At 41.0% G+C, this 22,233-nt stretch overlaps 1 protein-coding gene across 7 annotated transcripts in view; it reads left to right on the forward strand.

The window, feature by feature from the left end:
* Positions 1 to 22,233, forward strand: part of LOC144692955 (uncharacterized) — a 158,234-nt gene that overhangs the window by 51,268 nt on the left and 84,733 nt on the right. For all 7 annotated transcript variants that reach the window (XR_013579432.1, XM_078562135.1, XM_078562130.1 and 4 more), the window contains 5 exons: positions 4,467 to 4,581; positions 5,275 to 5,500; positions 16,995 to 17,084; positions 21,208 to 21,379; positions 21,843 to 21,991. Coding sequence is in view for 6 of the 7 variants with exons in the window: in XM_078562135.1 (XP_078418261.1) it covers positions 4,467 to 4,581; positions 5,275 to 5,500; positions 16,995 to 17,084; positions 21,208 to 21,379; positions 21,843 to 21,991 (752 nt within the window). In the remaining variant the exon portion in view is untranslated. The remainder of the gene's footprint in view (positions 1 to 4,466; positions 4,582 to 5,274; positions 5,501 to 16,994; positions 17,085 to 21,207; positions 21,380 to 21,842; positions 21,992 to 22,233) is intronic.

The raw sequence follows: 22,233 nt of genomic DNA on the forward strand, positions 1-22,233 counted from the left end.
TTTGTATATTGGATATACTTTGAGAGAATAGTTATGCAATGTGGGAAAACATGGCCAGATAATAAAAACCATTGAGAAAAGATGATTCAACCTCTTCAGCTTGCTTCCCATCACAAACGATTTCTAATCTATTAAAGCATGGTTCTGCTCCATATCCTGGTGTAAAGTTTAATGTAACATTACCAAAAGTTAAAAATGTTTTGATTTCCAATCATCCTCATCACTACCAAATTTCTCCCAATCCTTTAACCACCAATAATCTGTACAAGATTAGAATAACATTTTGGCGTGCAATGCTAAGTAATACAAATGAGTGCTCCAGGTTTAATCCCCATTCTGTTAATTCTAATGTGCCTTAGTGCTCCTTAGTTAGAGGGGGTAGGATCTGCCAATAATCCTCCTACTGATTGGTGTCCAGTGGCTCCTGTTAGCAAATGTGCCAATATGAAGATCTCTTGAGGATAGAATTCATGTTGGCTGTGATGGCTATTGTAATTATTTAACCTGCTGACATTCTCTTTCTAGACTTAGATACCAAGAGAGTACTTGATCAAGCTGTGAGAGCTGGAGCCTGTGCTGCCACATTTCAGCAAAAATTAGCACCTTCAGGAGAGGACAGAAAATTATGGGTGTGAGGGGAAGTTGGAGGAGAGATTTCAGGAGAACTCAGGAAACATTTTAGTATTTGTTTTTTTCTTGCTCATAAGAACTTCACGATGGCTTGACACATATTGATCACAGTCTGACCATTTTGTGACAAACCAATTTTGAGCTGTTATTCCATTATTTTATGAAACTCCCTAAGCCCTACATTTGGAACAATATCAAATGATATTTGGAAGTTGACAATTATTCAGTTGTATATCTCATCTATTAATTTTTTAGTTATTCCCTCAAATAATTTGTCTTTGAAGGTTTGGATTGTTTCCCACACCAGTTGGTGCAAGGAAAATCACCAATACTTTCATCAATATAGATGCTCAAAGTTGTCCCCTGTGTCGTGGTTGTGTTCTGCTTATTTGCTGGTGGACATAGGAGTCTGATGCAATGCTCTGCATTTTCCTGGATCAGTTCAGCTTCAGCAACACACTCTAGAAACTTGACTCCATCCAGGACAAGGCAGCTTGATTGGTTCCCCGTCCACCATCTGAAATATTCGATTCCCACCACTGCCAATTCAGTGTGCACTATCTGCAAGATGCAGTGTAGCTACTCATTGAGGCTTCTCTGACAGTATCTCACAAACTTACGCCCTCTATTGCCTAGAAGGGCAAGATGGGCATGGGTATATTACCCTCCAATTGCACACAACCTGACTTGAAAATATATTGCCATTCCTTCACTGTCACTGAGTCAAAATCCTGGAACTCCCTACCAACAGCAATATGGATGTGCCTACACCATAGGACTGCATTGGTTCAAGAAGGTGTCTTGTAACCACCTTTCAAGGTAGTTAGCTAATAACTGCTGGCCTTGCCAGCGACACTCACATCCCAGGAATGAATTTAAACAAACACATCAGGTTTCTAGGAACTTCACAGTGAAATAGTAAAAGAAACAGAATGCTTAGAATTTAGGAAGGGTGGAGAGAAGGTTTAATTGAATAGGTGATTGAGATGGTTTTTAAAGTGAGAAAGAGATTTGGATGCAATTAAGAAAGGGAGAGGAAATGAGTGGTGCCTGACTGAAGGCTCCGCCTATTCCCACATTGTCACCATTTAGCATTGCTGAGATAGCCAATGCAAAGAAAGCCAGAGTCCAGATGCTAAAGTCTGGAGGAGACTGCAATGTAGAACAAGAGGCCTTTGAGAGATTTGAAAACTGGGATGGAGACTTTATATTTAATATGTTGCGGAACAGCTAGCCAGTGTAGAGTGAAGGGTAGGTAGGGACTTGATGTCTCAGGCACATTACAAACATCTTATGTTTTTGGGCATTTTGGAGTGTCATCATAAGCTACGTGGCAATAATTGGGTATCTTAAGGGAGGGCATGCTAAAGTTAACCTATATTCTTGAATCCATGGCATAGTGGACTGGTATGTTTGTGATTTTTTAAAAATTCATTCATGGGATGTGGGTGTTGCTGGTTAGGCTAGCATTTATTACCCAGCCCTAATTGCCCTTGAGAAGTTGGTGGTGAGTTGCCTTCTTGAACTGCTGCAGCCCATGTGGTGTAAGTACACCTACAGTGCTGTTAGGTAGGGAGTTCCAGGATTTTGACCCAGTGACAGTGAAGGAACAGCGATATATTTCCAAGTCAGGATTTTGAGTGGCTTGGAGGGCAACTTCCAGGTGGTGGTGTTCCATGTGTCTGCTGCCGTTGTCCTTCTAGATGGTGGTGGTTGTGGGTTTGGAAGGTGCTGCCTAAGGAGCCTTGGTGAATTCCTGCAGTGCATCTTGTATATATGGTATTCACTGCTGCTACTGTGCATTGGTGGTGGAGGGAGTGAATGTTTGTTGATGGGGTACCAATCAAGTGGGCTGTTTTGTTCTGGATGTTGTCAAGCTTCTTGAGCAGTGTTGGAGATGCACTCATCCAGGCAAGTGGAGAAAATTCCATCACATTCCTGACTTGTGCCTTGTGGATGGTGGACAGGCTTTGGGGAGTCAGGAGGTGAGTTACTCGCTGCAGAATACCTAGCATTTGACCTGCTCTTGTAGCCATAGTATTTATATGGCTAGTCCAGGTCATTTTCTGGTCAGTGGTAAACCCCCAGGATGTTGATAGTGGGGGAAATCAGCGATGGTAATGCCATTGAATGTCATGGGACGATGGATAGATCCTCCCTTGTTAGAGATGGTCATTGCCTGGCACTTGTGTGGCGCGAATGTTACTTGTCACTTTGTCAGCCCAAGCCTGGATTTTGTCCAGGCCTTGCTGCTTTTGGACGTGGACTGCTTCTATACCTGAGGAGTCGTTAATGGTGCTGAACATTGTGCAATCATCAGCAGACATCTCCACTTCAGACCTAATGATGGAAGGAAGGTCATTGATGAAGCAGCTGAAGATGGTTGGGCTGAGGAAACTACCCTGAGGAACGCCTGCCGTGATGTCCTGGAACGGAGGTGATTGACCTCCAACAACCACAACCATGTTCCTTTGCGCTAGGTATGATTCCAACCAGCGGAGCATTTTCCCCTGATTCCCATTGACTCTAGTTTTGCTAGGGCTCCTTGACGTCACACTTGGTCAAATGCTGCCTTGATGTCAAGGACAGTCACTCTCCCCTCACCTCTGGAGTCCAACTCTTATGTCCATGTTTGAACCAAGGCTGTAATGAGGTCAGGAGCTGAGTGACCCTGGCAGAACCCAAACTGGGCATCGGTGAGCAGGTTATTGCTAAGCAAGTGCTGCTTGATAGCACTGTTGATAACCCCCTCCATCACTTTACTGATGATGGAGAACAGACTGATGGTGTGCTAATTGGCAGGATTGGATTTGTCTTGCTTTTTGTGTACAGAACATATCTGGGCAATTTTCTAAGTTGCAAGGCAGGTGCCAGTGTTGTAGCTGTACTGGAACAGTTTGGCTGAGAGCACAGAAAGTTCTGGAGCACAAGCCTTCAGTACTATTGCCAGAATGTTGTCAGGGCTTGTAGCCTTTGCAGTATCCAATGCCTTGAACCGTTTCTCGATGTCACGTGGAGTGAATTGAACTGGCTGAAGATTGGCAGCTGTGATGCTGGTGACCTCCGGAAGAGATCGAGATGGATCATCCACTCAGCACTTCTGGCTGAAGATTGTTGTGAATGCTTCTTTTGCACTGATGTGCATAACACCAGATTCGAACACTGAGATCCGAATATTTGCTTAAAGAAATATTTCTGCACCATACCGGGAAACTGGGTTGCATGTCATTTTGTCATCTTCAATAGCAGCACACGATACCGTTTACAGACAGTCATATCAGGCTATCATTGAAATGTAAGTTATATCCCATAGCTTCTTGTGGTACGTTTACTTTCTTCAGTTTGAAGAAGAAAGACTTGGTGACCTCATTCATCTGAAGGATGAAGGGTCAGTCAGTTTGATGTAAGTGCTTACTGAAAAATAACTGGAGTAAGTATTTGCTCTCTTTTGCAACCACTTTAATTGCCTCTGATCTTTTTGAACAATTATTTGGAAACTTTGAGTTTTCCTTCACAGCGATTTGACATGCATCATGAACATTGAAAGTAAGATAATTTCAGATTAGTTGTGCCAGTTAAGGGAAGAGTTATAAGAAAATGTATTCAGAAGTCAAAAGATATGCTAAATCTGTGCTGTTGTTCTTAATATGTATGCAGAAATATACGCATTTTTACCCAGGAAAAGTTGCATGAGCATCCCACATCACGAAGATCAAGCATCGAGTCTGCCATACTGGATTGTGAACATATGGTTCTCTGATTCTGTTGCTAACAACATTATCTTCTTCACCAAAGTTATGCTCAGTGTTTTAACTTTGCTTCTTGTTGTATTTCAGTGAGCTGCAGGAGATTGAGAGAGTACCTCTTTTACCTAGCAAAACAGATTCAGCAGGAATTCCTCCTGTAATTCAAGATTATCAGAATGCTAAAACTGGTCAAGACTTTTACAAGGTAAGAAAATAGCCAGCATTCCAGTTCAAGAGCTGGATAACAACACCAGATTCGAACACTAAGATCCGAATATTCGTTCAAAGAAGTATTTCTGCACCATATTAGAAATTGGGTTGCATGTCATTTTGTCATCTTCGATAACAACACAAGATACTGTTCACTGGCAGTCATATCAGACTATCTTTGAAATGTAAATTATATCCCATAAATTGTTATGGTGCATTAACTTTCTTTGGTTTCAAGAAGAAAGACTTGGTGACCTCATCATTCATTCATCTGAAGGATAAGGGTCAATCAGTTTGACTTAGTCAAGTGCGACCAAACCTGGTAAGATTGGCGGGTTTCCTTCCCTGAAGAATGTCAATGAGCCATCTGGCTTTATATGATTATCTGATAGCTTTTGTGGCAACTTCTTTTCTGGTGCTGTACTGCAAAAGACCAAAATTTACAGTTATTTTTGCAGTGGAATTTGAGTACATGACTTTGGGGTTGCTAATTCATTATCAGCCTTGAATGATGAGCCCTCCATTTTTTCCTGTTTTGTATTATAGCAAGACAGTTTATCTTAGTCACGGTACTGTAAACAAAGAGCTTTCTATTACATGTGGCTTTTTATATTTTGAATAATGAGGTGAGTGTGCTGTACCCAAACATTTAACGAACCTTATCACTTTATCTTAATTGCTGTTATAGGATATGGCAAGCACCGAGAATTCCATACTTGGTCCAGTCCCATCTGAAACTCCCATTCAGTCAGAGCGTTGGGACACAGATACATTCCACGGTTTATGGGATTCTGGAACTGAACCCAAAAATCCTGATTCCAATTATGGTTACAGTGAGCCTTCACCAGTCTCTACCACTTCACTTAACAAACCACCACCGATTCAGAAAACTGTTGATTATGGGCACGGACGTGGTGAGTATGAAATCAACATGAAAAGCATGTATGGTGTGCCTATAATGTTGTAAATAAAGTGCTTTGCAAGAATATTCCAAACAAAATTTGACATCAAACTGCATGTGCTGTTAGGACAGATGACCAAAAGCTTAGTCAAAGAGGTAGATTTTGAGGAACGCTTTAAAGGAAGAGAAAGAGGCACAGAGTTTTAGGGTGGTAATTCTGAAATTTAAGACATCGGCAGCTGAAAGCATGGCCATCAATGGTGTAGCTATAATAATAGGGGTGTGCAGACATATGACGGTTGTAGAACTGGAACAGGTTACAAAGTTTGGGCTGGATGAGGCCATGGAGGGATTTGAAAGCAAGGATGAAAATTTTTAAATTTAGGCATTGCCAGATTAGGACCCAATGTAGATCAGCAAACACAAGTTTGATCAGAGATCAGCACTTGGTGCGAATTTGGTTATGGGCAGCAGAGTTTTGAATGAGCTCATGTTTATGTTAGAATGAGAGAGGCCAGCCAGGAGACCATTGGAATAGTCAAGTCTAGAAATAACAAATACTTCTGGCTGAGAGCTTGGATGCACAAAGTAGCAGATTGATCTATCTGTTGTCTCAGACCTTTACACATGGTTTTCTCAGGAAAGAGATTCTTGGTTTTTTTCCCCTTCTCAAGAATTTGTCATGCACCATTCATTTGCAAAATGGCAGATAGGTGCTTATACAGTGGTTGCTTGAAAAGTGACTGTTGCTTGGGTTGTGTTTCTGATTATTGCACCATTTGGTTTCTATTTTACATTCTCCGACAGCACATCTGAGATTGGAAGCTGCCATGTTGTAGTTGCATAAGCTAGTTTATATGCTACCATTTTGGGTACACTGCATTGGAGCTGTACTTGTCAAATTAATGGATCTTGAGATTATCTTTGTTTTTTTGGGTAAGTTCCAAGCAAATTTTCTGGTCTTCATAATGGGAGCTTTGTTTATTCCATGGAATTTTGTAAATCTGGCCTGATTATTCAGTTGCTTGCGCATCCTTTATGCACACTAGCAACAAATAATTGCAAAGCATTTTGAATGGATCTGAAAAATGAAAGAGGATGTCATGGGGCCTTGTTTTGGAGAATAGTTAAAAAGAGACTTAAGAAATCTTGATCTTACAATTTTGTAACTGAAACTCAATATAGATGCAACTAAGAATCCACAATATAAATTTAAAAAGAATGATTGTGGACAAAATACAGATTACAAAAAATACCATTCTGTGAAACATTAACAGCTGGGAGTAGATTTGTTCTTGTCCATTGTGACAGCTTTTTACTGTTGCTTCGAGTTGATCAAGGTGATTTATTTGGCCTGTCCTATGATTTGATTTACTTTTCATGTTCTGTTTTCTTTCTGCCCCTGTTAAATCTGTAATTTGTAGCTACCATCTGAAAATTAATATGTTGAGATATTGGAAATCTGCAACGTAACTAGTTTGGAAACCAAAATGCAAAATTAATGTAAAGAGAAGTACGGCAGAAAATGCAGCAAATTGCTTGTATGCAAAAATTGCATATACTGCATAAATTTCCTAAACAAAAGTGACCACTCTGACCTGTTGGCCCTTATTCCCTGTTGTTGACGTAGTGTTTGAGGGGCAACGTTTATGCTTGTTGTGCTCATTTATAGAAAGAGCATTCCATTAAATGAATTTTTTGCTCTCACCCATAACAACACATTTATTCAGGTGGTAGTAAGTTAAGCTTTAATAATTTAATAACGTTTAACATGTGAAGTTGAGGTTAATAATGTTAAGAAATCTGTGCTTTAGAATTCAAATGTAGCGAACCATATTGTTACGTTTGGAATGTTGTACAAATCAGGTCGCTGTTCTTGTGAAATATTGTTGCCATTTTTGTGAGCTAGAAATAATTTAAAGGCTTAGCACTGCTTCAGTGTAGGAAGTAAGAATTGCCCGAAAAGTTTGAATTTCCAATGGACAATTCCCCTGCTCCCCAGGACCCTCCGAAAATGCCTCCAACTCTGAGTTATGTCATGAACACTTCAATCACAGAAAATCGTTCATCTTAAAGGATTTAGGACATTCTGGAAGAATTTGTGTTTTAAAAGGCACCTTAAAGGGTTAATGCAGGACTTTGCTATTCCTGGAAAAAGCACCCTTTTACAAGAACGGGTAATTAAGCAATTGAAAAAAAACTGGCAGCCTCTTGATTCAAGGGAAAGGGGGTCACATGGGTTTTATGGCTCTGAAAAAAACATGCCTGGAAGACTGGGTTTTGGTTTTGCTTTGGGAAAAGAAGGACCAACTGCTTGAGAAGGAAGACAGCAGCCTTTTGCAGCCCAGAGCTAGTCCACGGCCAGAAGTAAATATAAGCTGCTCCTGAGATGCTCTACACGCTGGAATAGAATACCCTTGAGTACTCCATGAGGCCGCCTGAAGAGCAGTGCCAGAGTCATTGATTGTTTCGCAGATCAGTGCTGAGAGACCAACTGTATTACCCGGAAACCATTTCAAGAATTCCACCATCTATCCTTTGCCTTTGAACCATTGACTTTTAATCTTTTAATCTTTGGCCAAATTCTTCCATTTCTGTTTTCATTTTAATTGGGGGTGTGTGTGTGTGTGTCAGTCACACTTAAAGTATCTTGAAAGAGTAATTAGTATAATTTCATATTCCATACCGTATGTTGATAAGGTTTGCCTTTCTATTTGATAAAACTGGTTTCATAATAAACTAATAAGTTTGTTGTTTTTTGAAAGAGGCCTGGTTAAAGTCTCTTATTCTGGATGATAGTGAAAGTAAATAATTGACCATTTTGGTCAGTATATTATTCTTTTTTTAACTGATGATATAACCAGTGGGGCTAGATTAACTGTGCACTCCTCCCATCTTGGTCGTAACATAGATTGGGGGCTCTTGTGGGAGTTGAAACACAAACAGGTGATTGGACGGGAAATAATAATAATTGATTTTAAAAAAAGGATAAAAAGACAGATACCAGGTTTCATACATTAGTGAACCAAAATGGAAGTTACTAAGACTTTTCTAGAGATGGAAGACTTAATCCTGACTGGTTTACATAAAGTATCCAAGACTAAGCTAATGGAATTGTCAGATAAGTTGGAGTTAGAATTAACCATACGGCCGAGGAAAACCGCCGTAGTTGAGATAATCGTGCAGCATTTGAAATTGGATGAGACCACGTTCTCCAGGGGGTGAGTCAACTGAATTGGCTAGGTTTCAGTTGCAAATGAAAAAACTTGTATTGGAGGCAAAAGAAAAAGAGAGATGAAAATCATTGAATTCGAAAAAGCAAGAGAAACAGATTGGAAATTAGAAAACTTGACCTCCAGAGAGAGAAGTTAACAATGGAGGAAAGAGAGAAGAAGTGAGTAAGGGAATACCACTGGAATTAAAAAGAGTGGCCTCAGATGCTAAGGAAGGTTCTGATGTTGAAAAAAACCACCTCCAGCCCAAAGCGCAGTGGGTTGGGGGGTTGGGGAATGTTTAATTTTGTACAAGCCCTCCGAAAGTTTGAGGAAAAGGATGTGGAGGTATTCTTTATTTCATTTGAAAAGGCAGCTTAACAAATGAAGTGACGAAAAAAAACCTGGACATTGCTCTTACAGAATAGGTTGGTGGGTAGAGGGTTATGCATCACTTTCAGAAAAGCTTTCTGTGGATCATGATACTGTAAAAAAGACTATTCTCAGTGTGTAAGAGTTGGTCCCTGAGGCATGTAGGCAGAAATTGTGAAACGTTAAGGAAATAACCTGGGCATATCTATACTGAATTTGAGAGGGGTAAAGCAAAGTAATTTTGACCGTTGGATACGGGCATTAAAAGTAGGGACAAACGTGTGAGACTCTTAGGGAAATAATTCTGGAAGAATTTAAAAGTTCACTTCCTCCAGTACTTAGAACCCATTTTAAAGACCAGAGGGTTGCAACAGCTAAGCAAGCAGCATAAATGGTTGACAATTATAAGCTGGTCCATAAATCCAAACCCTTTTTCCGTCACCCCTGCAAACCCGAGAAGGATAGAAGGTGGGAAGGTGAAAGGAAGAGAAGTAGCCAGGGAAGAGAAGCGACAGCTGAGAATTCCCAGGAAACGCCTCCTCAGACCAGAAAGGAAGGTGTTGAGGGTGGACATGATATTCGGAGACCTAAGTGTTTCCATTATTACAAGGTAGAGCACGTTTGTGCAGATTGCTGGAAGTTGCACTGGAAATCCATGGGACTTATTGGGAGACTTGAGGGCAATTCAGGGAAAGGAGCCCTGAATGAAAATACAACAGATCAAGCTGTAGCACTAACTACAGCTGTGAAACCAAGGGTGAACACTGCTGTGAATTCAGGAGAGGTGAATGAGATGTGAGAGTTATAAAAAAATCTTATCAAGAGGAAAAGTAACCCTTATCCCTCAAACTAGACAGCTAAATCTATAATCATATTAAGAGATACGGGAGCCATTCAAACACTTTTGCTGGGGAAAGGCATAAATTTTCCCCCAGAAAGCGCATTTAAAAGCCAAAGTTTTAATGAATGGTATTGGCAGGACGTATAATGTACTGGGTTCACTCGGAGTGTGACCTAATGTCAAGGTCAGTGACTGTAGGGGTTGTTCAGAAGTTACCCATAGAAGGCTATAGGCCAAGTGCTGGTAAATGGAATTAGGTAGGTCGGTCAGGTGTTTTTCATGTGTCGGTGCAGACTCGATGGGCCGAAGGGCTTCTTCTGCACTGTGTACTTCTGTGATTTACTCTTGGGAAATGATTTAGCCAGAGCAAAGTTATTAGCTTCTCCCATTGTTGTGTCACAGCCAGTGGTAAATGCTGAGTTGTTCAAATCCCAAAGGGATTTTGAAACAACTGCCACAACTTGTTTTGCAATTTATATAAATTTCTAGATGTGTGCCTTGAATTCAGTAGTAATAAGACCACCGAGCCTTATTGGTTTTTACAAAACTAGATTAAACATTTACTAATAAGAGAAATATTTTAAATACATACATAGACCTACAAATTACTAATATGATAACTTCTAAATCCCCTAATCAATCTAACTCCCAGATACACTTTCGTTAAGGCAACTGTAAAACACACAGATTTTAATAGACCCAGGCAAAGTGAGACACAATACCCTGAACCAGTGGAATTCAGAGTGAGCTTTCTTAATTTCAGCTCTTTGAAAACAGCAGCTTGAGAAATAGATGCTGAAGGCTTTTCACACTTGTTAGATCTTAAAAATGTCAACCCTTACACACAGACTTTGCTCCATTATACATATTTTCTCCTTTGAATGCGAATTTCCATTGTTTCACTGTGTCTTTGGACTTTACCTGTCTGATAATAAATTATCATAGTACTAATTTAACCAGTAACCTTTGGGGAAAATAAACACACTGTTTCTTAACTTCACCTGGCTTGGTGTAATATTTCACTCCCTCTTTTGGAAACAATCTAGCCTGTGGTTTTTTAAATTTGCAAATGTCCTTTTACACCTTACATTCTAAATTTCCCCCATGTTTACTATCAAAGCCTTCAGACCAGCTGCCTTTAATCAAATTAAGTCTCTCACACACAGACACTCACAGACAAATATACCACTATTTTACAATAAATTTCAATAACATTATTATATCTTCCTGACACCCATAATTATGGAAAGCCCAAGTGAGACTAAAGAGGCAGAGCAGTTACAGAAAGGGTTCTGGGAATCTTTCCTTCGTGTGTGATGATCCGAATCCTTCATCGGATGTCAAAGTGATACCACAGACAGACATTTGGCTAACTGAAACTTTCTTTAAGGACTTAGATAATCCAAAAGAGATGTTTAATAAATCCTCTCTAGTTGAGGCTCAACAAGCCGATCTGGAGTTAAGATAACACAATCTGCCCAAACTGAAGCTGAGGCTGAGGAAGTTCCAGAATGTTATGTTAAAAATGGAATTCTAATGAGGAAGTGGAGACCTTCTCACAGAACTGCAGAGGAAGAGTAGACCATTGTTCATCAGACAGTGGTACCGCCCAAATATCGTAAAGAGATATTAAGAATAGCCAATGAAATTCCTATGGCAGGACATGTAGGGATACGGAAAACTTGAGCGGATAAGCCAACATTTTCACTGGCCAGGTCTTCACAAGGACGTGGTGCAGTTTTGTAAAACATGCCAGATAGGAAAACCACAACATACAGTCAAACTGACACCCTTAATTCCCATACCAGTTTTTGAGGAGCCGTTTAGTAGGGTGTTAGTAGACTGTGGGACCGTTAGTTAAAATGAAAGCAGGACACCAGTATATCCTTATCATTATGGATATGACAACCCAATTTCCAGAGGCCATCCCTTTAAGATCAGTAGAGAAGCTAACGCAATTTTTTACTCTATGGATTACCAGTGAAGAGCCAGTCGGATCAAGGTCCAAATTTTATATCTAAAATTTTTCAAAACATTATGAGTAGTTTGGGTATAAAACAGTTGAAGTCTACAGCATATCAACCACAGCCATGGAGCTTTGGAGAGAGGTACCATCAAACTCTCAAAACAATGATTAAAGCATATTGCCATGAATATCCCGATGATTGAGACAAAGGGCTGGAATTTCTTTTATTTGCTACCCGAGATTCACCAAATGAATCTGCTGATTTTTGCCCTTTTTCATTAATTTATGGACATGAGGTAAGAGGTCCTCTGAAGTTAATCAAAGAAAAGTTTTTAGGGCAGAAGGGCAAATCCTCTATGTTAGACTGTCCGTGTTCCAGAAATGGCTCACAGGAGCCTGCAAAGTGGCTCAAGAACACCTCAAAGTTTCTCAAGCAAACATGAAGGAATGGGCAGATAAGCAAGCTGTGACCCAAACATTACAACCAGGGGATGAAGTGCTGGTGTTTTGCCATTACAGGGGGAGCATCTGAAAGCATGGTTCAGTGGTCCATACAAGGTAATAAGAGGGTTGGTGAAGTAAATTATTGGATAAACACCCCAGATTGTAGGAAAAAGAATGGGCGATGTCATGTCATATGTTAAAACAATACTATCGTAGAGGGGAGGATAAGAAGGAGCAGTTATGTCAAAGTAAGCACAGTGGAGCACTGAAGAGACAGAGAGTGTAAGGCAGAAGGAGACTTAGACAGTTCCCAAATCGAACCTCCTACTATCCGTTTAGCTAACACTGAAATAGTAGGACAGTTAGACACCATATTTTCATACTTATAGAGTCAGGACAATGAGAGGACCTAGTGAGGTTACTCAGAATTTAAAGGGATCTGTAGGGACAAACCAGATGTACAACCTTAGCCATACATTATGTGGATGTAGGAGATTCCCCTCCTATAAAATGGCATTCTTATCGTTTAGGGCCAGAGAAACAGGCTCAGGTGAAAGCAGAGATCCAGCACAAGTTAGAAAATCACCTCCAAAGCTGCTCAAGTTCCCCTGTTGTGTTCATGCCTAAACCAGATGGTTTGACCAAATTCTGCATAGACTACAGATAGGTGAATGCAGTAACAAAAGCAGATTCCTACCCAATCCCTCACTTGGAAGACTGTATTGACAGAGTTGGCAGTGCTATGTTTCTTACCAAAATAAGTCTGTTAAAAGGATATTAGCAGGTTCCTTCCGAGCTATAGAAATCTGTCTTTTTCATGCCAGACAGTCTTTTACAATGCCAAGTGATGCCATTCAGCAACTTTTCAGGGGCTAATGAACCAAGTGGCGGCTGGTGTTCCTAACTGTGTGGTTTATCTTGATGATGTACTGATATGTACTGACACTTGGAAACACCACCTGAAACAGCGAGAAGCTTTGTTTAAAAAAACTAAAGTCACCTGATCTGGTATTAAACCTTGCCAAAATGGAATTCATAAAAGTGCGAGTAACTTATCTAGGGCATATAGTAGGGCAGGAACAAATGTTGCCAAGAACAGCGAAAGTACAAGCGTTGGTGGAGTTCCCTGCCCTGAAAACTAAGTGGGAGATCATGAGGTTTTTGGGGATGTGTGGGTTTTACTGAAAATTAGCACTGGATGTCATCACTATAGCTGCTCCACTGATGGACTTGTTACAAAATAAAGCCGATGTAGTGTGGACGAGAGAGTGCCAAACATTTTTTGAAAGGCTGAAATCAATTTCGATCAATGAACTAGTGTTGGCTGCTCCAAGTTTCATTAAACCCTTCAATGTAGCAGTTGATGCTAGTGACCTAGGGGTAAATGCAGCCCTGTTACAAGATGATGAATTAGGCATAGAAAGGCCAGTGGGATACCTTTCCAAAAAGCTGAATCGACACCAAATAAGATACTCCACAGTGGAGAAGGAAACCCTGTGTTTGCTATTAGCTCGGAAACATTTTGACGTGCATGTCCGCCATGAAGACAGACAGATAGTATATACTGATCATAACCCCTTAACTTTTGTGGACAAATTTTAAAACCAGAATACCAGGCTATTTTGGTGGAGTTTATTATTACGGCCTTATCACTTAGATTGTCCACTGTCAAGAAGTTATAATAATGTCTATAATGTTATTGGAAATTATTTTAAAATAGAATTTAGTCGTGTCTGTGGCTGTGTGAGTTTGTGTTTTAATTGTAGGTTTGAAATGTTAATTAGGTAAAAATGGGGGAAGTTTGCATCTTTCCTTTAAACAATCAGTGTAGCTTGGATTCAAAGGGAGGGAGTGAAATATTACACCTAACCAGGTGAAGCTCAGAAACATGTGTTTGTTTATTTTTCCCAAGGATTACTAATAAAGTGGGTATTATGAAACGGTCTTTTTATTAGAAGAGGTAAAATTCAAAACACATAGTGATACAATGAAAATTTACATTCAAAGAGGAAAATATGTATAAAGGAAGAGAAGGCTGTTGGTAAAATGGACAGGGATTTTAAGATCTAAAGCCTCCAGCCTGTTAGCCTCAAGCCCCTGTCTGCAAGGACCCAGAGCTGAAAGAAACTAATTTTGAATGCGACTGTCCAGAGTGTGCTTTGCCGGCGGTCTGTATAAATCTGTGTGTTTTACTGTTACCTTAATGGAAGTGTAACTGAGAGTCAGGTTAATTAGGGGATTTTTTAAGAAGTTATTGTCGTAGTAATTTGTAGACATATGTATGTGCTTACAATCTTTTAATTAATAAATGTTTAGTTTTATAAAAACCTCTTGAAACTCGGTCTTATAACTGAATTCAAAGACTGCACCTCGAAACGTACAAATTGCAAAAATTGGTTATGACAGTTGTCTCAAGCTTCCCTCTGGGATTTGAACAACTCAGCATTTATCATCGGCTGTGTCATAGTATCCACAGTGTGGGGGAAAACAATATAATTGCTGATGCTTTGCCGAGAATTTAACTTCACCTTAAGTTTGCTAAAGACCAAAATGAAACAAAGAGTAACTGTATTAGCTTTGTATAAAAAGTGAATGAATGAGTGTGGGTGTGTGTTAGTATTTTTTCTTTGTTTTATTAAACTTTGTAAGGAGACACATATAAGTATGGTGTTTTATTTCCCCAAGGCGGGAATTGTCATGAACACTTAATCACAAAAAATGGTTAATCTCCAAGGACTTAAGACATTCTGGAAGAATTTGTGTTTTAAAGGACACTGCCACTTCAAAGGTTAAGATTACTATTCTTGGAAAAAGTATCCTTTACAAGAAAGGGTAATTAAACAGGTGAAAAAAACTGTCAAACTCTTGACCCAGGTGAACTGTGTACAAAGGGAGTCACATGGGTTTTATGGCTCTGAAAGAAAAGCATGCCTGGAAGACTTTGTTTTAAAATTGGGTTTTGGTTTGGGAAGAGAAGGACCAACTGCTTGAGAAGGAAGACAGCAGCCTTTTGCACTCCAGAGCCAGTCCACAGCCAGAAGTGAATATAAGCTGCTCTTGAGTTGCTCTATGTGCTGTAATAGAGTACCCTTGAATATTCCATGAGGCCGCCTGAAAAGTAGTGCCAGAGTCATTGATTGTTTTGCAGATCAGTGCTGAGAGACCAACCGTTTAACCTGGACGCCATTTCGAGAACTCTACTGTCTATCCTTTGCCTTTGAACAGTTGACTTTTAACCTTTGGCCAAATTTCCCCATTTCTATTCCATGCTGTATGTTGATAAGCTTTACTTTTCTATTTGACAAAACAGGTTTCATAATAGACTAATAAGTTTATTGTTTATTGAGAGAAGCCTGGTTAAAATCTCTTTCCTTCTGGGTAACAGTAGTGGAGGTAAATAATTGGCCATTTTGGTGAGTATACTAAACTTTTATACTAATGGGACAACCTATGGAGTAGTGGGGCTAGATCAACAGTACATTCCTCCCAGCCCGGTCGTAACAGTTAGAGTCAGAGACTTCAGACTGTTCAGACTTATTTACATAAATAGTTACCCAGGAAATATTAGACTGAGAAATCCTAGTTTAACTCCTGGGTAGCTATACAACTGACCATGTTCTCCGACCCCCCCTCACCCCTCCTGACTTCGCATGGCCCAACCTGACTATCCCCCATCACCCTACTCCCCTGGACACACCATCTCTCCCCAACCTAACCTCACCATCCTACCTAGCTACCCCTACCAACTTAAGTCACCCACTCTACCCTACCCCCTTAGACCTTTACCAAACACACCTTACCCACTTACTTACTTATCTCCCTAACCCACTGAAAAACTGTTTAAATCACCCAAGCTTTTCGGTGTGTTAGTGAATACTTAACCAGAATATGGCAGCTAGTGCTGTATAAAGGAAACTTGGCTTCTGCACGGATTCTCTTTGCTGATGTCTCCAAGGTTTCTTGTGTTGACTGAGTTCTGCACAGTCCTTCAATTGGAAGATTGACCCTGACTGGAAGAATTGGACCCATGTGCAACTCTGAGAAGTTCGCTCTGAATAATCTCTTCAAAGCAGAAAGGCCTTTGCTTATCATGTTTCTTGTAGCTTTTCCCCTATCAGCAGCCCTTTTGTTGTCCTTTGCGTTATCTGTATGACTTGGATGTGTAGGTAATGTGTCCAGACTACAGCACTGTGCAGTTTCAATGCGATACCTGGGATTTTAATTCACATGGCTCAGTAATGTAACCTCAGCAGAAAGGAAGAAATTCTTCGAGTGTAAATATATTGACAAGCTCACTGTAACTTTTTGGGGATGCTTAGGTGACAGAGCTCCATGCATCTATTGTTGGCAGCACTGCTTTAATCTAATCATGCCTATATCTGGTCTGTATCAAGTGAGTGAATAGCTCAGACTGAATATTTTACTTTGTAGGTTAATTCTTTTCCCCCCATTTGATGTCAAGTTCCCGAACCAAAGCCTGTTTTTTCAGGCGAGAAAAGCTCAGATTTACTAGTTACTGTAATGAGATTGTGTAAATGTGTGGAGATCTGATGAAATGAAAAGCTGCAAAATTCTCTGTTGAAGATTTGGTGGTCTAGATTTCATTTTCAAGGAATGTACTTTTAAGTTAATTTTGTTTTTTAAAAAAAATATATGATTTTTTTATTTCCAGACGTGGGAGGTGGAAGGATTGAACAGATCCCTTATGGTGAGCGAGTTTCTCTCGGTCCTGAGCCAGTACGAGAACGGATGTATGATAAAGGTAATGCAAATTGCATTAATTTGGTGCTTTTCATGACGTTTAGCATTTTACAGCAAGTGAAGTTCAAGGTTAATTGTTCATTCGATTTTAGTAACTATATTTTTCAAAGTTCATTTTTTAAAAATTGATCAAGATGAATTGGTTGTTTATTGTACATGTGGACTTTGTATGTGGAAACTTCATTTGGATACATTTAGAAGTACATTACATTTTTCCACTTCATTTAATTCTCAAGTACCTATTACAAAAGCACAATTAACTTTTGGATAAGAGTAAATTTGTTTTTGTTGGAAAGAAAACAAATGGAATTGATTTTTCTCTAAAGGGAATACTTTTCTCGGTTTACGGATTTTCAATATATTCCTGTAGGGTATCCTTCAATATCAGAACACCTTTGGCTCTTTAGAATTTAGTTGTCCTAGCATAATTCAAACAGCAAGTTAAGATTATGGGGTAGGTTTTTGTTCCCGATACTCAGCTGTTTAGTGCTTAGTAGAAGACAAGAGCAAACAAGCTGGAAATGGTGTTAACTTGAGACAACCCTTGTAATGTGGCAGATTGTTTCTTCACTAATGATAACAGTCCAGAACGCATGTGTTTTCCAATGTTTGAGCACTTAGGCACACTTGATGTTACTCCAGTTCATTGGCCATTAAAAGAAAAAACCCTCACAGGACCCCTGTAAACAATATTCTTTGAAAAAAAGCTAATTACTAACTATATGGAAGTGATCCATGGGTAAAACACTTGCTGTTGGCAATAGTTATGCAAACAAATGTCTTCTGCTTTAAATGGTCAGAACCATGATAAGGGTGGGCGATGGCTAAGTGGCATTGTCGCTGGACTAGTAATCCAGAGACAATGCTCTGGGTACTGGGTTTGAATCCTGCCACAGCAGATGGTGGAATTTGAATTCAATAAAAATCTGGAATTAAAAGTCTAACGATGACCATGGAACCATTGTCGATTGTTGGTTCACTGATGCCCTTTAGGGAAGGACTCTTACATGCCCTCTGAAATGGCCTAGCAAGCCACTCAGTTGTAACAAACTGCTATAAAGTCACAAAAAAGGAATGAAACCGGACAGACCATCGGGCGTCGACCCAAGCACCAGAAACGACATCGGCAATTTCAGCCCCGCCGACCCTGCAAAGTCCTCCTTACTAACATCTCACAGAAGCATACCTTACTGATAATGTCCCAGACAGCACCATCACCATCCTTGGATATGTCCTGTCCCACCGGCAGGACAGACCCAGCAGAGGTGGCGGCACAGTGGTATACAGTTGGGAGGGAGTTGTCCTGGGAGTCCTCAATATCGACTCCAGACCCCATGAAGTCTCATGGTATCAGGTCAAACATGGGCAAAGAAACCTCCTGCTGATTACCATGTACCACCCTCCCTCAGCTGATGAATCAGTGCTCCTCCATGTTGAACACCACTTGGAAGAAACACTGAGGGTGGCAAGGGCACAGAATGTACTCTGGGTGGGGGGATTTCAATGTCCATCACCAAAAGTGGCTCGGTAGCACCACTACTGAGCTGGCTGAGCCCTAAATGACATAGCTGCTAGACTGGGTCTGTGGCAGGTGGTGAAGGAACCAACAAGAGGGAAAAACATACTTGACCTCATCCTCACCATCCTGCCTGCTGCAGATGCATCTGTGATAGTATTGGTAGGAGTGACCACCGCACAGTCATTGTGGAGACAAAGTCCCGCCTTCACATTGAGGATACACTCCATTGTGATGTGTGGCACTACCACTGTGCTAAATGGGATAGATTTCGAACAGATCTAGCAACTCAAGACTGGGCATCCATGAGGCTGTGGGCCATCAGCAGCAGCAGAATTGTACTCAAACAAAATCTGTAACCTCATGGCCCGGCATATTCCCACTCTACCATTACCATCAAGCCAGGGGATTAACCCTGATTCATTGAAGAGTGCAGGAGGGCGTGCCAGGAGCAGCAACAGACATACCTAAAAATGAGGTGTCCACCTGGTGAAGCTGTAACACAGGACTACTTGCATGCCAAACAGCATAAGCAGCATGTGATAGACAGGGGTAAGCCATCCCACAGCCAATGGATCAGATCTAAGCTCTGCAGTCCTGCCACATCCGGTTTTGAATGGTGGTAGACAATTAAACAACTCATTGGAGGAAGAGGCTCCACAAAGATCCCCGTCCTCAATGGTGGAAGAGCCTAGCACGTCAGTGCAAAAGGTAAGGCATTTGCTACAATTTTCAGTCAGAAGTGATCCATCTCGGCCTCCTCCTCCGGAGGCACCCGGCATCAGAGATGCCAGTCTTTAGCTAATTCGATTCACCCCACGTGATATCGCGAAACGGCTGAAGGCACTGGATACTACAAAGGCTATGGGCCCTGACAATATTCCGGCAAAAGCACTGAAGACTTACGCTTCGTAACTTGCTGCGCCCCTAACCAAGCTGTTCCAGTACAGCTACAACACTGGCATCTACCCGGCTATGTGGAAAATTGCCCAGGTATGTCATGTACACAAAAACAGGACAAATCCAACCTGGCCAATTACTGCCCCATCAGTCTACCCTTCATCATCAGTAAAGTAATGGAAGGGGTCATCAACAGTGCTATCAAGCGGCACTTGCTTAGCAATAACCTGCTCACTGATGCCCAGTTTGGGCTCTGCCAGGGCCACTCAGCTCCTGACCTCGTTACAGCCTTGGTTCAAATATAGACAAAAGAGCTGAGCTCCCGAGGTGAGGTGAGAGTGATTGCCCTTGACATCATAGTTGCATTTGAAAGAGTGTGGCATCAAGGAACCTGAGCAAAACTGGAGTCAGTGGGAATCGGGGAAAACTCTCCACTGGTTGGAATCACACCTAGCACAAAGAAAGATAGTTGTGGTTGTTGGAGGTCAGTCATCTCACCTCCAGGACATCACTGCAGAAGTTTCTCAGGGTAGTGTCCTCGGCCCAGCCATCTTCAGCTTCTTCATCAATGACCTTCCTTCCATCATAAGGTCAGAAGTGGGGATGTTCGCTGATGTTTACACGATGTTCACACCATTTGTGACTCCTCAGATACTGAACCAGTCCAAGTTCAAATGTAGCAAGACCTGGACAATATCCAGGCTTTGGCTGACAAGTGGCAAGTAACATTCACGCCACACAAGTGTCAGGTGATGACCATCTCCAACAACAGAGAATCCAAGCATCACCCCTTGATGTTCAAATGCATTACCATCACTGAATCTCCCACTACCAACACTTGGTGGGGGGGCGGTTACCATTGACCATAAACTGAACTGGACTAGCCATATAAATACTGTGGCTACAAGAGCAGGCCAGAAGCTAGGAATCATGCAACGAGTAACCCACCTCCTGACTCCCCAAAGCCTGTCCACCATCTACAAGGCACAATTCAGGAGTGTAATGGAATACTCCCCACTTGTCTGAATGAGTGTAGCTGCCACAACACTCAAGAAGCTTAACAAGGTCCAGGACAAAGCAGCCCGCTTGATTGGCATCACATCCACAAACATTCATTCCCTCCACCACCAACACACAGCAGCAGCAGTGTGTACCATCTACAAGATGCACTGAAGGAATTCACCAAGGCTCCTTCGACAGCATCTTCCAAACCCATGACCACTTGCATCTAAAAGGGCAAAGGCAGCGGATAGATGGGAACACCACCACCTGGAAGTTCCCCTCCAAGTCACTCACCATCTTGACTTGGAAATATATCACCGTTCCTTCACTGTCGCTGGGTCAAAATCCCTGAAACTCCCTTCCTAACAGCTCTGTGCGTGTACCTACACCACATGGAGTGCAGCGGTTCAAGAAGGAAGCTCGGCACCCCCTTCTCAAGGGCAATAAATGCTGGCCCAGCCAGCGAAGCCCACATCACATGAATGAATAAAAAAAATCATTTGCTGACACTTGTTAACAGAATCTAACTACAAACCGCAATCAACTAATGGTCAACTCTTTCATGCAATCAAGCTTATTAATTCTTGCCATTTGACCCAATGATGTCATCAGTGCTCATAACTTTAAATGAAAAGAAATAGAGAAATTCACTCAGACTAAATTAGTCAGTCTTCAGGCCTCCCGTAAAAGTGTTCTCCCCATTTAGATTCTCTAGGTCCTCGAGATCGTTATGGAGACAGAGATCCATTTCTGGAACGAAGAGATCCATTTTTGGACCGCAGAGACTATGATAGAGACCGTGATCTATATAGGGACAGATCGATGGGTGATTTCGAGAGGGAAGGATTTGAACGTGAACGATTTGGGCGTGAGGACAGGTAAGCATTGGACTTGTATTAAAATGCCATCATACAGAATGAAGAATTAACATGCTGAAACAATGTTTCTGCTTTGTTTACAATGGCAGCCAAGATGCAACATCAAAGTTCCCTTATATTATTCATACAGCTGTAAACCATAAGCTAATGGCACAACATCTCACCACATAATTTCTGTAGTGAAACATTGCATCATTAATATATGTTCATCTTTACGGAATACAAATAACAAAACCTGCATTATAGATTTGTTTTAAGTGGTGCACCCATTGGCATCTACCAAAACAGCCTGTGGACTTGAAGCCTGACAATGAAGCAGCTGCAAATTTTTGTACCAAGGGGAGATGCTTTCCGGTTGCCATGTTATGGAGGAACCTGGTTCTCTTCTGTTGTTTGTAAGTAAACAAAATTCTTTCCCCAGCAAATACAAAAGGTAAACCCTTTTTGTGTACTTCACTTGCAGAATGTCTCACGGTCCGTCTGGCCGTTCAAGTGGTTATCACAATTATCAGGACAATAAAGATCATTTCAACCGAGGGGGCTTTGACAGACCACAGTTTGATCGCTTATCTGATCGACCACCATTTGATCACCCACCTAGTGGTTTTGCAGGTATTTGATTTTATGTAATGCACACAATTATTTATGTGCCAGCTACATTACATATTGATAACTTTGCAAATTTGATCATTGCAGCAATGAAATGACTGCTGACATATTCTAAATAGCATCAGGTGATTGAGATGATAACTATATCCAAACTACATCAAATTGTTGCACAATATGCCCATTGCTAGCAGTTCCTGAGAGTATCAGTGGCTTAGATTTCCAGTTGATCTTAGATTGATCTGAGC

This window comes from Cetorhinus maximus, chromosome 18, assembly GCF_964194155.1.
Source record: "Cetorhinus maximus chromosome 18, sCetMax3.hap1.1, whole genome shotgun sequence".
Classification (NCBI taxonomy): Eukaryota; Metazoa; Chordata; class Chondrichthyes; order Lamniformes; family Cetorhinidae; genus Cetorhinus; species Cetorhinus maximus.